The 20,268-nt window shown below is 38.7% G+C and overlaps 1 protein-coding gene across 2 annotated transcripts; it reads right to left on the reverse strand.

Moving 5' to 3' along the window:
• Window positions 1–505: 505 nt before the first annotated feature.
• Window positions 506–20,255, reverse strand: TXNL1 (thioredoxin like 1). Of its 2 annotated transcripts, none has more exons than XM_049795830.1 (8): window positions 20,003–20,255; window positions 17,570–17,666; window positions 16,293–16,466; window positions 12,665–12,787; window positions 12,217–12,286; window positions 11,420–11,592; window positions 8,290–8,394; window positions 506–760 (listed from the first exon to the last, which is right to left on the reverse strand). In XM_049795830.1, exons 1-8 carry the CDS (start codon window positions 20,098–20,100, stop codon window positions 731–733), a joined length of 870 nt encoding a protein of 289 aa, XP_049651787.1. In that variant the 5' UTR covers window positions 20,101–20,255; the 3' UTR covers window positions 506–730. The 2 variants fall into 2 exon arrangements, with proteins under 2 accessions (XP_049651787.1, XP_049651788.1); XM_049795831.1 differs by lacking the exon at window positions 506–760 and adding an exon at window positions 777–4,244.
• Between the last annotated feature and the right edge of the window lie 13 nt (window positions 20,256–20,268).

Consider the following 20,268-nt stretch of genomic DNA (forward strand, 5'->3'; position numbering starts at 1 on the left):
GTGGGGTGCACAAACATCCAAATAACTGCACAGCTTGCTAGAGTCTGCCTGGGAAACGAGGTCAATATTTTCTAATAATATTAAAACAAACCTCCACATTCAGATAACTCAAGAATTCCCAGTGCCAAACAGCTCACATCAGCATTCCATTTCCAACAAATCTGCACATTAATGGAATGGTAACTTTAAATATGCTTCCTCCCCCTACGCTTTTTGAGGTGGGGAGGGAAATGGAAATTTCCAAAACAGGTGAAGTTATTCCTATCTGAAAAGTATCTGTATTTCATGCGAACAATGATCCTAAGTTCACTTGGTCTTGTAATAAAGCAGCTCGGATTTTATTTTTAGATGGCCTCTGAAGGCCATCTATGTTTCACTTATATTTGACACTACAAACTCTCTGAACAAATGCAAACTACATTATGTCTTCTGTTTCTAAAGATAAGCCAGTTGAGTTTTGAAGTTTAAATGGAACACAGGAAGACCAGTTACTAGAATAACAAAATTAATCTTGGCAAGAGTAATGAATTTTATTTACAAATACATGTACGAGGATTACAACAGAAACACGCTAGGGAAACTCCATCTCAACAAAAGCAATGATTTATTGGTAATGGCATTAAATGAAACAGATTGACAGTCTCTGGTTATGGTCAAGCAATTATCCAGGAGTTGTAGATAAAAGTGAAGATCTCTGATTGTGTTAAGGCCTTCCAGTGTCTTTTGCGTCCTAGTGGCTCTCTCCTTTTTTGCCAACTACCTGATAAGAGAAAAAAACCAGAAATAATGTTTAACCAAAAAAGTCCTGCCAAGTATTTTTTAAAGTAAGTCTCAAAATAAACAAGTGCAACTGAATTTTCAACTATGTTAATGCATATAAGCATGCATTATTGTAGCACTTGCAGAAGCTGTGAATCCCTCTACAGGGTTAAGAGGGATACAAACCACACAGGAAACCTTATCTTTACTACTCATACAGACAGCAAAGCATCAGTCTCATTTTGGGAAAAGTTAGAAGACAGTAACTGCAACAGAACAGACCACACTTACAAGTATGTTATTGTCCTGGTTTCAACTGGGATAGAGCTAACTGTCTTCCTAGTAGCTGGTACAGCGCTGTGTTTTGGGTTCAGTATGAGAAGAATGTTGATAACACACTGATGTTTTCAGTTGTCCCTAATAATGTTTAGACTAAGTCAAGGATTTTTCAGCTTCTCATGCCCAGCCAGCAAGAAGGCTGGAGGGACACAAGAAGTTGGGAGGGGACACAGCCAGGGCAGTGACCCAAACTGGCCACAGGGGTATTCTGTGCCATATGGCATCATGCCCAGTATCTAAACTGGGGGGAGTGGGGTTGGGAGATCACTGTTCGGGAACTAACTGGGCATCAGTCAGTGGGTGGTGAGCAACTGTACTGTGCATCACTTGACTATTCCAATTCTTTTATTATTATTATTTTTATTTTATTATCATCATTATTAGTTTCTTCCTTTCTGTTCTATTAAACTGTTCTCATCTCAGCCCGTAAGTTTTACTTTTTTTTTTTTTTCCTATTCTCTCCCCCATCCTACTCCAGGGGGTTGCAGAGGGGCCAGGGCGGGGAATGAGTGAGCAGCTGCTTGGTGCTTACTTGCTGGCTGCGGCTAAACCACGACAGTTATATACCAAGCACTCAACCTTAATACACTATATAAAATATTGCAGTGGGAAGAGAACCACTGGGTGCTCAAATAGAAGTTTTTCATTTCCCTTGGCATCCTTGCCATCTACCTCACTGAGAACATTTACCTTATAATGCAGCTCAAACCTATAAAGAAATCTGGAAGTCACCTGATTTTCAGTTATTCTTTGTCAAAACTTTATTCCTTACCAAGTCTCCTTCTATCTCCAATTCTGCAAACTCCACCTGGAATCAGAGTCAACTTAGTGCTTCCCTTTTCAGAAAAGATCACCACTGCCACCAGACTTTGGCGAGTTGATTTGCCAGCCAACAGCAAGTGCAACTCCAGCATTCTGTATATACTGCTGTGCAGGTATAAAGTTAGCGTAGTTCACTGCAGAAGGGTATCCAGTCCCCTTCCTTAAGATAACTGAACACAAAATCCTGAGAGCAGGAAACGATGCCATTTTAGTCACCTTTCTGAAAAGCTTCAGGCATAATTCTAGTGCTCTTGCAGACCCTTGAAAAAATATCCATTTATAAGCCAAACCAAAATAAAAAGAAAATAAGTCTTAAAGTTTAAAACTTCAAACTGCAGGAGGGACTTTGGGCAAGGCACTGATTCCCAATTCATTTCCATCTAACTAGAGCAGCACTTATGGCTCTGATAAGGTGTCATGAGAATTCACATGAACAGATATCTGAAGATTACACTAATGAAGCATAGAATTTCCCACTACTACTCATAATAATGCTGAAAATGAAGAAGCAAAACCTTTCTTGTATTCTAACCAATTGACTGCTATAGCAAATGTGTTAAGTATTAATTACCTCTGCAGTTAAGTGACAACATACCACACAAGATTCATACAGTCAATAGTGAACGACAGGACCGGGGGAAGAAACAAAACAAACAAAAAACCCAAAACACCCACAGCCCTGAACTTGGGAATTCTCATGGACCCACTGGAAGTATTCTTCCTGATCCTTCCCCTTCTTTCATTTCTTGTCAGATTTCAAGAGGCAGAATTTTTCACTATGCAGCTGCTTTTGGTCAGCTGAGTCATCACTGTCACAAAGTAATTAATATCTACCGATGAAAAGTACTTTTAAAGACCATTTTCACCTCCAAGGAACCCTTGACCAGGAGCATTTCACCAAGCTGTAAATTCAACCTAAGGCTTAAGGTCAGGAAAATTCCAATTTGACAACATGAGGAAAGAAAAAAAAAATCAGAAGCCACATCATTTGCATTAAGATCCAATTAATCAAGTTAAAAAAAAGTTAAACTTGTCAAGAAGCAATATTTATTCTTTGTGTTTCCAAAGCACCAAACTGTGTTCACTGTTCACACACAGATTAAGAAAAAAAATTTTAAAAAAAAAGAAAAAGAAAAAAGAAAAAACACAGTTAAAAGATTAAAGATTAGATGTTAGCAAGTGTGGAACATGAATGAAAAATATTGCTATACCAGTCTGAGGCAGAAATTGACAACTCGCCCATGTGTATTATCTGTGAAAAATCAATCACACTGATGTGGATATTTTGTCATCACAGATCAAAACCCCATTTTCTGACCATCCCACTCCACCTTCCCAAAAGGAAATGGGCTATTTAAACCAAACAATTGTCATTATTCCTTTCTCAGAAGTAGATCCGTTTTTCTTCCTTTTACAGAAAAAACTGCCATCTAGTGCATTCTAAGGTAGTGGTCACAGCCTGTAACTCCTGCACAAAAGATGTCGGTTTTGGAGCCAGCTTTTCTTCAATTGTTTGGCTTTTTCCCAAGCATCAGTCCAGAGCCTGACAGTGACAAAACCACAACCAACTCTATGATTCATTACCAAGAGGAGGACTGAAAACACTTTATTACTGAACCTTCTGGAGCAGAGTTGGTTTTGTTTGTTTTAAATATATATAAAGAGGTTGAGCAAGTAAAATTAGTAGGATGCTGTTGGAGACCCCTAATCAGGCCACATATGTACAAACACTCACCAACTCTTCACTGTGTCTTCCCTGAGCAGGTGCCCAGTGCCACCAGAGGGACAATAAAGAGTAGTACTTTCCAGCCCATTCTGGCTTGCCTACTACTTACGGAAGGGTCACAACAAAGAAAAACACTAAGCTCCACTAGGACACTAAAAGAAGTCAAGTCTTGATAGAGCATTTCACAAGCTGCATCTCAAACAGCTTTACAAAATTCAATACAGGCTGAAAAATTAATTACAGAAAATGATTTGTAAAAGTACTGTATGGTGTGCCTTTAGAATGTCAAATTCAGGATAACAGTGGGACAGAAATTTGGTAAGACTGAAAGGTAAAGAGAAGTGTTTAAGGTAAGATTTGGAGCAGGGAGTGGAGGGGAAAGATGAGTTGATGAGTCAGAAGGTAGAGAAGGCTTTTCCTGATGGTAGAAGGTGCAGAGAAGGTGGCTCTTGTACCAGTGCTGAGATTGTGGAAAGGGTGAAAGAGATGCTAGATGAGCAGAAGGTGCAAGGAAGGGAGTAGTGCAAGACCACTTCAATCTTATTATTACTTTTTAATTTCTTCTGCCTTTTTAGTTCTTTAGAAATGGGAAGTTAAGCTGAAAAACAAACAAACAAGATGTTACAAGAAAAAAAAAGCAGCAGCATGTAGTGCAAATAAGCAGTTCTGAGTAGAAAGCAAGCCTGTTTTTGAGAGGGGACAAAAAAAATATCCCACAACCTGTCAATATTCATCTACACTCCAACCTCAAAACTGAGCAGCAGTATGTTTTTTTATTCATTAATACCAGAAATAAAGAACTATATTGGACATCAACAGTTGCATGCTCTTCCAAAAATAAAGGTGTGTTTACAAGTTCACCACAAGATTCACAGGAACCTACCTAATTCTAAGCTATCAATCAATAGTAAAAAAAACCACAAAACTTGCACTTTTACACTTTTAGCTGTCTGCCCAACAAACTAGTCCAACTGAGTATCAGAAGCAAATCACAAATGCAATCTACTACAACTCAAATGCAGTCTACTATAGTAGTTTGAATGATCATTTATGCCTTAAGTCAGACCCTGTGTGGCCAAGAAACAGCAGCATAAACACTTTAGTGTTAAGGATTTTTTTTAAAACAAACATGCCTATAAATCAAGCTTTTCCAGAAGCGTTTCAGAATATATTAAATACATAGAGGAAGGGAATACTCATCCAGGTTCTCTGCTGTTGAGGGCCTCTTCATTTAAGCAAAGCAAATAGGTGTCTCCCCACTACTCTGTGCTTAACTCACTACACTGCAGTCAGTTTTAAGCAGAGTTTTTTTCCTTCATGTCCCCCTTTTCCATCACTTCAAAGACTTCCCTCCTTCCCAGAGGGTAAAAATCAAGTTGTGCAAGGAGCAGAATACATACAACATATTAAAACAAGTTTGAAAGCAGCTTTTATAACTTTACTCACTCAATCCAGCAACACCAACTACATGCAAGAAAATGGGGGGGTTTTGGTTTTGGGTTTTTTTTTGGTTTTGTTGGGGTTTTTTTTTGGTTGTGGTTTTTTTTTTTTGGAACAACCTCCACAGGGATGTTGCAGAGTCCCCATTGCTGGAGGTTTTCAAGATGCAGTTGGACAGGGTGCTAGATAATGTCATCTAGGCTGCTGCTTCCACACAAGGTTGGATCAGGTGGTCTTTTGAGGTCCCTTCCAACCTGGGCTGTTGTATGATTCTATGTATGTCCAAACTAACCTGAGGCCAAAATCACTAACAAAGGACTGACTTAACTACACCTGCTTAGTACTTCTGTTATTTTTCAGAGTAGATGAATTCCAGCTTTCTATTTGATAGTATAAGTACTGGAAACAATGCCTCATTTATATTAAACATATGAACTGACTCCCTGATCAAGAAGAGATGATTCTTCTTACAGCCCTGTTGGTGTTAGCAGAGCACCACACAAGCAAACACAAGTATTCCTCAACTGCCTGCAGGACTTGGGACCTGCAGTTATGCACCTTAACAATCAAATGCTGAACAGTAAGCTTCTGTAACTAAAAGCATGTGTTCAGACCTCACCCTAATTGGGAAACAAAATATATTAGCCTGATGCTTAGCAGAAGTCATTCAAACCAATGTGTTGGTTTTATTTTTTACTTTGCAACTGAACATGCATAGATGTGATCAGTCATAGAAACATGACTGGAATCACATTATGTCTACTTGCTAATTCAAGCCCTTCAAATACGGTATTTAACAGATTCTTACAAACACTTCTCAAACTCAGGGAAAAAAGCATTCCCCATCTTGTTAATCTTATGACAATACTATTTTTATCATAATTAGATAAGAAATATGAACAGTAGACACTGACTGAGATAAGGGAATGAGACAGATGAGAGCAGTGAGTAGTAGTAGTGTAGGTAACTACTCAAGGAGATGAAAAGAAAGATAAGGTTTCCCAGTTAATCTACAAACCTAAATATAATTAATGCCCAACGCTATATTAAGGTTTCATAACTGACAGGATCACTGGAAGAGAGGAAACAAAAGTTAAAATTCCTAAGAGCACTGCAACTCTGCCAGACTACACATCCCATTTGTTATGATGAAATATTTTAACAGCCTAATATTAAAACTACGTGTTCAGGAAGGAAAATAGGAATATTACATATAGTGTCTATGAGTATCTGAATTGAGACAAGATCAGCCACTTCATAACCCAGTAATGCCTGCTCCGCTATTTAAGGCCGTTCTGACCAGCTCCTTAACATCCTGACATTACCAGCACAATGCTAACACCATGGGACTGTCTCGTGTCTATGCAGTTGTAGGTTTGCGCCCCCTCCCCTTCAATTTAAACAGATCTCACAAGACACAAAGGCACACTTCCTTGACAGTGCCAGAGTGTTCCCCTGCAAACTTTAAGGAAACCAAAATTGTCAACTGGCATAGTATTTACCAGGCCATGTAGCAGCTTCCAAGCATCCACAGTGCATCTAGAATGGAGAATCTGTAAATCCCCTCTAACTACAGTAGAGGGCTGAGATGCCTGGAGACCCACGCTATTTTTAATGCCATTAAAGGGTTGTATGAGGGCATGTGTGAATTAAAAAACCCACTCCCTACACAAACACTGACTGGAGCTCAGACTGTTACAGCAGAGAGTTTCAGGCTAAGGTAGTACTTCAATACTGTGTCCAAACTAATGTTTTATCTATGCAACTTAAAATACTGTAGGGAACAGGCTGCGCAGGCTCAGCACTCAAATACATGTAACATTCTACAAAATACCTGAATTGGTTTGAAGTGCATCCCAATCAGGATTATCAATTTTAAAAAAAATTTAAAAAATCACTAGTTTAACAATCAGAAGCTCAGGTTTAAAGAATGCACTTGTTGAAAGTAAATTTTCAGTACTTTTGAAAGCAAAAACTAATTCACATACTTTACAAAGAACTGAAAGTGAGACAGAGATCAAATACTGAGTCAGGGTTCCATCCCCCCCACAATACCAGAAAGTACTGCAGATTAATTATGTTAAAATAGTAGTTGCACAACTCATTGCAGGGGATGCCCTAATACCATCAGTATTCACAAAAAAGCCGTACAAACAAAAAAATGTAAGCAGACTGTAAATCAATTAACATATTTCTAGTTTTGGGAGAATTGGAAGTGCTACATTAGGAAGTCTAAAATTGATATCCAGTTAATTTTAGTACATTAGAACAACTGTTCCAGTGACGTTCAAGTTTCACTGACAGCGAGCAAAACCCATTAAACTTCTATTTATTAACTTCGTTATTACCTGCAAAGATACTAAGCTTTACATGTAGAAGTTAAGATCAAGTTTTGGTGTTAAAAATTCCAAGGACATGACATGGTGGCAGCTGTTAGCGTTTTTAACCTTCCAAAGTTACAGGTTATTTGGATAATAAATTCTGTGGTGCTTTCAATGTTACTGGTTTGTAGGCAAGTGTTACAGCAGTATTTGCCCTTTCACAAAGGCTACTAAGTTTTAAAGCAGTTTATTTTAAAACAGACATATTACATTTTGAAGAAGCTGCAAGTAGCTTTAAAAGCTTCAATCCTTTCAAACCCGTTTCACATTCTCAAAAAAAGTGCCTTATTGTTCAACACTAGTGGCTAAAGTCATACTGTAACAAGCTGTTTGCTTCATTTCCTCTTTAAAAGGCAGGTATGTTTAATATAAGACACCTTGTGACCAAATATTTTTCAGATCTCAAGCTTAATGTTGCCCAGTGAATAAAATCCTTCAAAGCATAAGTCAAGTCAATCACAAGGAGTCTAATTCGTACATGCAATTGCTTCTCTACTTCCTGAACATCAGAAAGCAAGTTTCAAAATCAAGACATAAATCTCACAGCTGTTAAAAAACCAACATTGTCTATAGTGTATGTAACTTGACAGTCCCTCAAGTTTTCATATGTACATTCTTACCCCAAAATTTTTACAAAAGTTGGTGAACAAAAACTTGTAAGCAAGACCAAAGATCTGTAAGATAAGGTTACACATTTTCTTTTGGATGCCAAAACTACCTTAAGTTGTGGAACTGTAGTAACAACCAAGTGTATCTTTTCTGTCAACCTACTTTTGAGTAGGTTTAAAAGATTCAAAAGTGTTTTTAAGAAAGAGGACTCACTCGCTTGAAGTCATTCATATTTGTCGCTTGGACTGGAGTTCCAATAAATGTGAAGTATGTAATTCTTGTTGTCTCTTCATCACCATGATTGGATTGGACAAACAACTAAAGAAAAAAAATCCCAAACACAAGAGTTAAGATAAACTGTCCATTAATAAAAAAAAATCTTAGGTGCCCAAGATTTTTGAACTAACCAAATTAACAGTTTTTCCAATTATAAAGGCCTCTGTAACCTTTAGAGAAGCTACTGTCCTCTTATTTAAAATAATAATTATATAGAATGCCATTATTTTCCTGGTAGTTTGTTAAAAAACCCACACAGTTTGGACTTTCCCAGCTTCTACTTCCAACCTGAGACCACATTCAGCAAGCAAATACAGGCTTTAAGAAGTCACAGTTCACTAGAATCTGACTGGAAATGAAGTTAAATATCAATTTAACTGTGTTTGCTGAAGCCCCTAAGACTATTCAGGTGTAGTTTACTACTATAGTTTCCATAATTACATGTTTTACAGCATGAATACTAGATCTATCAAGCTATTTTAGGGTTTCAAACAAATCAAGCTTCTTTTGAAATATGAACTACAGAATTTTTGCTGGAACCACTACACTTTTTAAAGTGGACAAGTGAAAGAACATTTTTTTTGCATGAAATAGTATTAGTAAGGAACTTGGAGTTATAAGAGCAATGAGGTGTTTGTGGATCTTTCCACACTTTATTGTGAGCATGGAGAAAGGAGGAATGAGAAAGAAAGAAAGTAGTGGCATCCGAAGCAGAGGAAAGAAAGGAGGAGGAGGACAACAGGTGGGCAAGGGATAGCATGCACCACACCCTTTCCACAAGCCATAGCCAGTATCTATGAAAATGCCCTTTCTACCTCAGAAATTGCCTGTGCCAAATACTGGAGGGTATGCATCACTACCTGCTTGCCCCATACTAAAAAAATTTTTTGACAACACCAGATGCTTGCAAGTTCGTGATAAGCAAGATGGACTGCTGATCTAAACCAGCACATTCACCTCTGCAAGTGGCTTCCCTGAAGCTAGAAGACTATATTTTCCTATACAAACAAGATGTATGGAAGGTGAGGGTTGAAATGCTGAAGAAAGTACTCTTCTGACAGTAAGAAACAGAAGATCATGTCAAGGACTGACTTTTGTCAAACAGAGATGAACTGCAACGTGTTCAAAGATTCTGTCCCAGTAATCATAAGAAAAGTTCAACAAGTACAGAAAAAAAGTGCCTCTGAAATAGCAGTAATGAAGAGAAGCACACAACAGACAGAGAAGAACAGATTTCCATATGCTGAATTATATGGATTAGAAACTACAGGGTATAGAATTAATAAACCAGGTAAGTTAAAACTAACAAACCTACCAGTGATATGCATAAATGAAGTATAAACTTACTAATACTGACATGGAAGTGTTCAATAAGTATTTCTGATTATACATGGCAGAAAAGCAGGACAATTTGTTACTTGGTAACCATTACACATGATGGAGCCCTGCTTTCCTGGAGATGGCTGAACACCTGCCTGCTGATGGGAAGTGGGGAATGAATTCCTTTTTTCTCACTTTTTTTCCTCACTTTCACTCTTCCAATTCTCCCTGCCATCCCACCCTGGGCGGGGGGGGGGGGGGGGAACAAGCAAGCAGCTGCATGGGGCTTAGTTGCCGGATGGGGTTAAACCACAGTGGTATGACAACTGCGCCTCCTCCAGTTCATTAGGAAACAAATGGAAGAATTTTATCCGCGGGACTAAGTAAGCAAGCAGACCTTCATCACCTGAACCAAAAAGCCAAGTGGTGGACAAGATGACTGGCCATCTCATTTTCAGAAGTCTTAAATACAGAATCCAGGTTTAGCTAGGAAACTAGGGGAGTGCTACTGCAGTGTCCACATGCAAACAGTGCAAACAAGCAGAACATCTATTTAATCACCTTATCACTTGTCTAATGTTTGCACATCATCCTGTCTAAAGCTGACACAGGATTTTATTAAAGAACAAATATGGAACTTGTACTCGTCAGCACAGCTTTGTAGAATATAAGCCTCTGTGACCGATCTCCGTTTCATTTGGCAGAGGATAAAGTTGGTCACAAAGGTAACTCCATAGAAATAACAGACATGAAAAGGAGTTATTTAGGTTCACCTCCCATTACCTTTAAAATAATTGCTAGTAAAACACAGCTAAACATGAAAGTAGCCAACTGATGTAAAAATGCAGTCCACAATTAGTAATTTAGAAATTTACCAGAAACCTTTTTAGAAAGGAAAAAGTGTGATAAAAAGATTGAGGGTGGATCAATGTTTTGGAGTTACCTGTAACTCATAAGCAGCTGGTGACTTCTGTGGCCAGCCCGCTAAAATATAGCTTAATTCAATCAACTGTAAGTCCATACATTTGCAAAAGTGTAATTCAGGCCACAAAAAGCATTTCCATAGAAAAGAATTCAGGGGTCATATTGGAAAAACAGTTCAACACAATACTGCAGGAAGCAGGGCTAGCGCAGTACCGGGATGATGCCAAGCATAACGCAATTCCAGCATCAATTTAGTCATCACACATATTGCACTAGAACATTTCTTTTTAAATTTTAAGAGGGGAATCCACACCTGCATTTAGCAGTCAAAAACCTTATGTGAAATCTGTGGAAAGTCTCTTAAGCAATAGAATTGGAGAGCTCATTAAAAGACAAAGGTGATTTGATTACAGCATTTAAGAACCCTCACAGAAAGCAGGTATTGAGTTTAAAGACATTGCAAGTACTTCACTTGATACTTAGAGAATTCTGTCATTTCTGCAATCAGATTACTGAGGAACTGGATTCCTTGTCTCCTCAACTCTTCAAATGAAGCCGCCGTGTTAGTAAAAACTCAAGCTGTATTAAACAGCACACTAGCTCATCAATGGGTGAAAGTAAACCTTAGGCCAAAAGAGACATTGCATGCAGACAACCTTGTCTCACCTTAAATTCCTGAAATACTTTTAGCATAAACACACAGTATGCAATCAGCAGAGAGAAATTAAGGTCATTTGCAATGAAATCAACAAACATGCACAGTGCTTTAAAAACCTATTAAGTTTTCAGACTGCACAGACCTCAGAACAGAAACTTTACTTACAGTTACACTGTTAACATTCTGAAATTTTACATAGCGAAGCTGGATAATACCATCTTCTTTAATATCATCTGGTGTCAGTTCCAGGGCTTGAGTTGGTTCACTTCTTTCTGCTTCTTCAAAATCCATAGATCGAGGAAGGTTTATAAAGATTTTTATGTACTTTGGACCTTGCCCTGTGTTAAAATATAGCAGTGGTATTCCATTGTTCAAATACATTTTCAAAACACTGATTGAAAAGCGCTCACTTATCACAGTCTCTAGACAGCACTCAAGGAAGGCATAAGCTTCTACAGTTCCAGTATCTTATCTGCCATCCTACATCACCACCCTGGACACTGAAGGACTTCCAAAGTTGCGCTACTCATCTACGTGTCAGACACAGAATTCCACAAAAAAAATTCCAATAAAAGGTCTAAAAATAATAGTTTTGCTGTGTCATATAACACCTAAACATTTTATGTAATTTTATAATGTAAACTCACTTACCATAAAATCTAAAACGTACCTTTCAGTAGCTCTCACATGAATTCTTGAATTAAACATAAGTTAATCTTTGCAGCACAAACTACCGTAAATATTTATATTTGCATCATACCCAATACCCATGCACAAGGTCAGTGAAAAATGAATGCGATAATTTGTTATGTAGTTCATTTACAACAAATCTGCTGAAGCTGCTGTGGAATTCTCAGAAGGTAAAATGTTCCAGGGACAACATTGTCATTTTTTAGAAAATTCAGCTAAACACGGGCAAAGCTTTTGTTTCAAAGATATGATTAAACTGACACTTCACTCACCATTATCTGGCCCCTGAAGTTTCATAGAATAAAGCTTGACAGGTTGACTAAAAGCTACAGTAATAAGCAGCTGTGGAGAAAAAAAAGTTGCTGTTGAACACTGTTTTCTTCATTCTTAAAAACAAACATAGCACAATAAACAACTACAAATAAGCCTGAGCTTTGAAATAAAAATTAAGAACTTACCTTCACCATATTCCACACATGCACTAGTCTGTCACTTTAAAATGTCAGCAAACACTACTCCATTTGGAATTTTTTCCATACATAAAGGGATGTGAAACTGGAAATGCTACAACCACCTTTTTATACTAATTTTACTTACATCCTACTACCATCTCCCACTCTTACTTACACTACCATAACATTGTAAAGTAAACAAATTCTTAAAACAAGTGCTTGCAGACTAGACCATCATTGAAAATATCTCACTTAATATCTACTGTACCTGCTCGTCACAGTCTGATTCCAAGTAGGTAGAGTCTTTTCGTAAACAATTATCAAATCCATGCTCATCACTCTCATTAAGACATTCACAGCCGGCTTTATTGATAAATGGCATTAAATCCATCTGAAAGTAAAAGCAAGAGCACAGCTGAGTGCATGATAAGTGCACCATGAACTCATCTGGGATTAGTAAGCATTGGAATGAATGAAATTCTTCATTCAACAGATTAAAATAACAAGACACACAGAAAACCTCAGGGGTTTATATCCAAAGACATTACAAACACAAACTACGAACACTATAGTACTTGGATGTATTCGGTTCATAACTGAACAACATTTCTCCCCTCCATTCAAATCCTGCACCCCTGGAACACACACTTGCCATTTCAAGAATAAGAAATTGGGCACAGGAGAATTTTCAGATATACTTTTGATAAACAAGACTACAGTGTCGAAGTCACACCACAACACAAACTGACATTAGACTGGAGCTATGATCAACTTAACAGGGAAAAAAACACCAAACCAAACCACCCAGATATGGGCCTCCCCAAAAATATACTACATATTGCAGAATACATTGAAAGACCACCACTATAGTTCTTACCAGGCTTTATATGCAAAGCTAGTCTTATTTTACTTCTTTTTCAGCACTGTATACAAATTAACTTTATGAAACCTTTTCCCACTCCTTTTTCCATATACTTTGGCAAAAACACAGAACAGCAGAAAACAAAAGCAACACTATTCATGATGAACCAGTTTGGTTTACTGCTCAGCTCTTTTGTAAAGGGTCCAACTAAAAGTTTTAGCATATATGCATTCTCAGACTAAAGCAGACTGCTATCCATGCTCCAAGCCATTTAAAAGGTGGTATTCTTGCAGAGGCAGAATAATCTGTATCAATTTCCAGATAACCAGAATTTTTTGCCTGCAACTAAAGTAAACCAAATCCAATTGAAGCACAGTAAGTCAGGCTAAAAATCAAGTATTTCATATCTTAAGGCCTGAAGACAGAGCATCAACATCTCACACCATAACAGTACAAATTCGAGATCAGTGTACAGCCATAGAACAGTCCAGACCTAAGAAACTAAAAGAACTTTTAGGATAATGACCCAAAAATACCCTTCTTAAAGGCATCTACTAGGTCCCAAAGAATAATATACCACTCTTGAAAAAAGCACACACTAGCTTGAAAATTACTGCTTACAACAACTCAGGCTATAGCTTCATGGTACAAACAGAACCCAAAAACAGACTGCTGAGAGAATACAACCCTTTTCCTGTATGCCACTTCCCTTAGCTCTTGCAACAATGTTATTCTGAACAAAAAAATACTTATCCCCCTCCCAGCATCGAAATGAGGGCTTAGCTTGCCACTCACATGCTCAGTAGATAGAAGGTAAGCAAAGAAAAGGAACACACAGCTGTGCGAGAGAATGAAGATACTTCCCTGGAGCCAAGAGCAGCCCAGTTTGGGTCAAGCATATCCTAAAATAGTATTCAGCCTACCACTTACAGGTCAAATGGAATTCCTGCTTGGCTCATACAGCCCTGAACATACTCAGGACTTGATTCATAGGGGTAAGACACCACCTCCTACAAGATTAACTTTTAATACAAGGTGGTGTGTTCATCTCAAAACCAATCTAATTAAGCAGAGCTGAAGTTGTTACTTGAATGATTTTCAGTGTGTTTAGGGTTCCAAAGCTAACAAGCTGAACCTTTGTCTTTTGACATCCCCATAGTTCAACAGAGGATTTCACAGTAATTAAAAACGTAAGTGTTCACATATAAAATGAAGTGCAATGCATGAGAAATTCAAGTGACCTGCACTGTTGCAGTTCATTTAAATGAGAAATATTCAGCTGGATTTGCACCCTGCTTACATTTGCCTGATAGGATACAGCTAGCTATGAATTTAAAATACTTAACCTCCAAAAAAACTTGGGTTTGCATTTAACAGCATAGTTTTGGGTTCTACAGATACTCATCACAGCAAAGTTTAACATATTAGATTCACCAATGCAAAGTAACATGCACACTACAGCAACTAGCTAAGCACTGAACTGTGACACATGATTTAGGCAAAATGTAATACACCACATAACTGTGTTTATACTTTTGGTAGAAAAATAGACAATCTCATTTAAGGAGTAATATTACACCAAGGATTGCTTGGAGAATACCACCTAAGACGACAGCTCTAGGAAAGTGTTTTGTCACATTAGAGTTCTCATTTACATGTGTTTGTTAGTACAGCTGTCAGACAGGCTTATGATTTGCAAGGCACAATTGCCTTGAGGTAACATGAAAACACGCAGAACATGGCGAAAATAATTTCATGAGAGCATCAATATTTCTAAGTGGATTGCTCCCTTACTGAAATTTTGGCCAAAAAAATCAAGTGTCCCTACAAAGTTCTGATTTACCTAGGAGACATGGGCAAATTATGCCATGATAAAAAAGAAATCTGTTCATGAACACCAATTTTTAAATTCTTCATAAGTACATGTAACATCAAATTTTAGTTATGAGAGATTTTGATGCAAGGTTTAAAAACCATTCAGTTTGAGAACATGTATTTAGAAATGTTCACTTTTCTTTTTTACAAATTACTAAAAAAAGTTACAAGTTACTACTTTACATTATCTGCGAATGCTTGATCAGCAATTACTGGAGTGATATGCAGTACCCCTACAGAAGTGAAACAATACACATTAAGCATTAAATTGAAAGGAAATTCACAATCAGCAAGAAGTCTTGTATGCTACTCAGACCACGCACATAATCTTTTCCTGTGACATATTTTTTACTTTATATACTTTTATATCCTTGTCATTCTTTTACAGGCAAGAAGAAATCTAAAAAGAACACTCTGTAGTACCATCCACTTCTGCAAACATTAGCAATTAGGCAGAAGAAAATATATCATGAGATATCGTTTATCTAACAATACCCTCCCAAAGGCATCCTATTTTCAGGGCAAGCTGCTATAGAGGAAGATGAAGCTGAACTGTTACGAAGGTTAATTCCTTTGACAGCAGAATCTCTCCCCACCCCCCCTTTTTTTTTTTTTTTTTAAAGAGATGAAATAAAGAGGATTAAAGAAAGGGTAGGGAACAAGAAGAAAAAAGGAAAACCCCAAATGAACCTACCACCACATAGAGAGGATTTCTTAAGGAACAACTAGAGCAACTTTTCAATGTTTTTGACAGCCATGTTTAACAATGTCTTTTCCCACGGACATTTTTACACTTTAAAAAATGTTTTGGGAAGACAGATTGGGATGTCTGAGAAGAAGAAAGAAGCAGAATAAGGAGCTGCAGCAAAAAGCTCATCATAAAACATTAGATTCATTATTCAATGAATAACTAAGGGCTGTGCATGGAGATTTTTCTTAAAACATTTTATAATTCTATAACCATACTTACTAAATATGTACATGTTAGTTTTTTTAATTTTGTCTGAAAAAGGAAACCCAGACAAGTGATCTTCTCAAAGCCATGGGGAAATTGCAGGTTTGCCTAAAGTATGTTTAGAAAGCAAGAGATACTTTTTTTTTTAAACATTCAAGTTATGCAAACATTAAAAAAAAATATCTTAAAATAAGAGATGCATACATATCCTTTTGGGATATCTGTATCTTCACTGTTTCCAGGATCATTCTCCAGGTGCTGTTTAATTTTTTCTTCTAAACCTACAGCATCTGCTCCTTGATATTGGTCGATTCGCACTTTGTTTCGGAAAAACAGAAATGTCGGCATTGCTGATATATTATTGGTAGCAGCTGTTCCCTAGAATGCATGAATTAGTTACAAGTGTTACCTAACAGAGTATTACCAATATTACAGAAACATTAGCTTGCTTCACCTAGATAAGAATGCACACACTAGATATTTAACAAGCTACATCACCTCAAACATCACAAACAGTATTTGTTGTTTTATAAACAGCTTTAACTCAGACAACAATTTTAATTTAAATTCTTCAGATCCTCTTAATCCTTTACACATTTGGGCATTCTTTGAACAGACTTCACATTGTCAGTAGATTTGTTGGTACACCATAAAAATCATTACTTATTTGCTTTCGAAAGTGGAAGATGGCTTAATTTAACACTTATTTTACAAGCTTTCTTTACACCTTCATTCCTTCCTCTCCCAAGCCACGTTCCTGTGCACCCAGGAATTGCAGCCTGCTGCTGTAGAAGGTGAATTCCATTTGATTTCTACCTGTATTCATACCTGTCATGCACCCACAGTAGTTTTTCCATAACTTTCCTTAATTTAGTGTCATTTGCAAACATTGTTACCACTTTGATGTTCATCTCTCTCCATTATAATTTGTAGTAATTCAAGACACTTCCTTTCAACATACCATTGTTAATTTTTGTTAACAACCCTTAAGTCAATCAACAGCTCACCTGCAACACTGTTGTCTGTTAAAAACAGTTGAGTAGTACTTGAGAGGAATCTAGTCCCACTAATCATATCAGTTTATTGCAGTCTTCATTTTGCTCAGTAATTACACCAATATTTGTTTGGAAAGACTTACTCTTTTTAATTCATACTTGTGCTATCTTCCACATTTAGTGGTGTTATCTAAATAGTACAAGCAGCAGGAACTGTTAAACTGACTGTATGCTGCTTAAATGAAGGACATCACGGGGTAACTGCAAGAATGCTTTTCTAAATAAAAGTGTTGTTTGTTCACGTTTTTGTGCATATCTTAATTTTGGAGAATTTCACAATATGGCTATTTGTGATTCACCAAGCATATCAACAGCCACAGGACACTGCTCTCAGACTACTCTCTGAACAGTCTTTCTTCAAGTTTCCCATTCACAACATTATCTGCTCTTTGTCTTACAACCGAAAATATGGTTTTGAATACCAACCTGGCATTGATGCACATCTACTTCCAAAAAAGTTGCCTGGGGATATTTGTTACTCAGAGCATTGAAAGCTGGGGCTATCCTTAAGCAAGGGCCACATCTGTGAAAACAACATACAGTTTAATTTAACTCAACCTTTTTTTGAAAAATGTCTGCCCCAAATAGAAGTAGCACATTCATGTTCTTACTGATATCCTTGGTACATGTAAAAATAACCTTCTACCTGGCTGACAGATGGTGAGCAATCCTGGTGATACAATTAAGAATGACATTGAGAAACACATCATGAAGTGTTAATTCCCACTTCCTCAGACAGCTTCAATGTCACATGATTAGCTTCACCTATCAATTAATACTAACTTCCTATTTTCCATCTAATGGGTTTAGCTCCGGCATCTTTTACCGCAAGCTAAAGTCCTGCTAACTAAAGCGACATAAGGGAGGGCAAAGAGTTGCTTTCTTTTCCTGAAACAGCAAACACCACTTTTAACAGAAAATTAGTACTAGCACTCCATGTTACGTCCTGTGAAAAAATAGTATCTATAGCAATATCTATGTACGACTTGAAATATTTAACAGTAATAATGTATCAAACCCTTCGCAATAATCATAGAATTCTTACTACAATAAATCTCACTTAATACATCTGTAACCAGTTACTACCATACTTATTTGACCCTGGTAACACAGACCTGACTTCTGCTGACTTAACTGTATCACCTTGGCTGCAAATATGTATTTGTTAATTATGATACCTTTGCTGGCATAGATGAAGTGTACAGATGCAACTATTCCTCCATAGGGATAGTCTCACAACTCAATTTGCTGTGAAAGAAGCAATTAAAAAGCAAAACAGCAAAAAAACCCAACCCAACCAGTAGAAACTCCCTCCAACAGCATATCAGCATAGGCTGTAGCTAAACCAGAGAGCTCTGTCAATGTGAATCTGCCAACACACATAGCTGTAAAACAGCACGGACGAGATCCGCTTCACCTTTTCTATTCTCTCTTGACAGAGAGGGTATGGATCCATAGCAGCATAGCAAGGCAAACTCACAGATATTTATACACTAAGACATCAATCCATTAACTTAACTGGAACCTAATATATTAGGTAGTCTGTAACCAAAATACTTTCCTGGGCTCACATGTACGCAGTATTACTGAGATCACCAACAACTCTACAGTTACGGATGAAGTGGACTTACCTAAAAAAAACCAAAAAAAACCACAAAAAAAACAAACCCCAACCATGTAACTAAGCAGCAGCAATCAGACATCAGATGCATGTATATGAATGCTTTTTTCAGCACCCATTCAGACACACAGCTAGTGACCTTGTTGCCTCTTCCAAGTATAACATCTTTCACCATCTCTTCCACATCACACCTGAAGTCTTTTGAGCTCCAAACAGCCATTGGAAGCGGAATGGTTCAACTGCACATTTAAGTAGGTGGTAGAAAGAGTAAAAAAAGAGTATAGGCACTAAAAGCTAGGACTTTGACAATAATGAGGTGCACTTTTAAGCCCAAGACCCCTAACATCATCGCTACTCTCCCTAGCCTCCCACAGATTACTGTGAATAACTGAATTGTTGTGATTTCCTTTGGTCACCAATTCATCCAGATTACACCAACCACACCTGTATTTCAAATCCCTGCTGAGTATGGGAAAAAGGACATCTGCTTGCCCTGAGCAAAAAGGATGAGGATCCAGCTAAGTTTTATCTAGGCACGAGATGTTTTTAACAGAAACCAAGCAAGACGCAGTTGTCTCTGCCCTCTGTTAACAGTGGCTTCCTGACCTGCAACCAGATTTTAAGTCAGCATAGCGTCTGATCTCCTCAGAGCACCTGAAGTATGACAAGTTCAGAGCGCAGGGAAAGCTGGCTCAGCTGCAAAAAAAAAAGTGAATTTAACCCCAGAAATAGGAAATACCATCCCGATGCTGCGACTGTATTGATATGCTACAGACAGGGAGTGTCACTAACGCTAAAAAACAATTAGCTCGCAGCTCTGACCCCCCCGCAGCTGGCTAGTGACCAAAATGATACAGCATTTTGCCAGCTAACTGCACTTCTCAAGTCCGAAGCCTTGCCTCGCCTCAAAATAATAAAGAAAAAAAAAAAAACCACCAAAATCCCCTCAAGGCCCCCAGCGGTCCTCTCGCTCCCGGCCAGCCTCTTCACTCCCGGACCGGGGCGGGAGCGGCAAGGCCGGCTGACGGGGCCGTGAGGAGACGCCTCCCGGTTGGGTCAGGCCCAGCTCCCGCTCTCCGCCGCCTCAGCGGGAACGAGGCCGCGGCGGGGGAGGACCCGGGTGCAGGGGCGGCGCGGGGAGCGCCCCGGGGCGGCGGGCCCGCCGCCCCGGGGCGCTCCCCGCGCCACCCCTGCCCACCGTGAAGAGAAACGGGAGCCCGTATCCCACCCTCGCTCACCCCCGCATGGTGAACTTGACCACGGCCAGGCGGGAACCGGCAGCGCTGAGCTCAGGCTGGAACTCGGTGTCGTTCGCGATCACCTTCACGCCCACCATCCTCGCCGGGCGGCGGCGGGGCCCGCGCTGAGGGGGGGGAAGGAGGGGGACGGCGGCGGTACCGGCCTGCTATCTGCAGCGTCACGGCGGGAAGGGGGTGCCCGGCATGCACCGCTCGGCTCAGGGCGCAGGCGCGTCCGCCACACCGCTCCCAGACCGGGCCCGCCG

This window comes from Accipiter gentilis, chromosome Z (genome assembly GCF_929443795.1).
Source record: "Accipiter gentilis chromosome Z, bAccGen1.1, whole genome shotgun sequence".
Taxonomy (NCBI): domain Eukaryota; kingdom Metazoa; phylum Chordata; class Aves; order Accipitriformes; family Accipitridae; genus Astur; species Astur gentilis.

Excerpts from the sequence above, each read along its gene's own strand:
- TXNL1 (XM_049795830.1), bottom strand. The coding sequence starts at position 20,100 with ATGGTGGGCGTGAAGGTGATCGCGAACGACACCGAGTTCCAGCCTGAG. Across the intron at positions 16,467-17,569 it reads TAGATGTGCATCAATGCCAG|GGAACAGCTGCTACCAATAA; the intron begins GTTGGTATTCAA and ends CATGCATTCTAG. Across the intron at positions 11,593-12,216 it reads ACTTCAGGGGCCAGATAATG|GGCAAGGTCCAAAGTACATA; the intron begins GTGAGTGAAGTG and ends ATTTTAACACAG.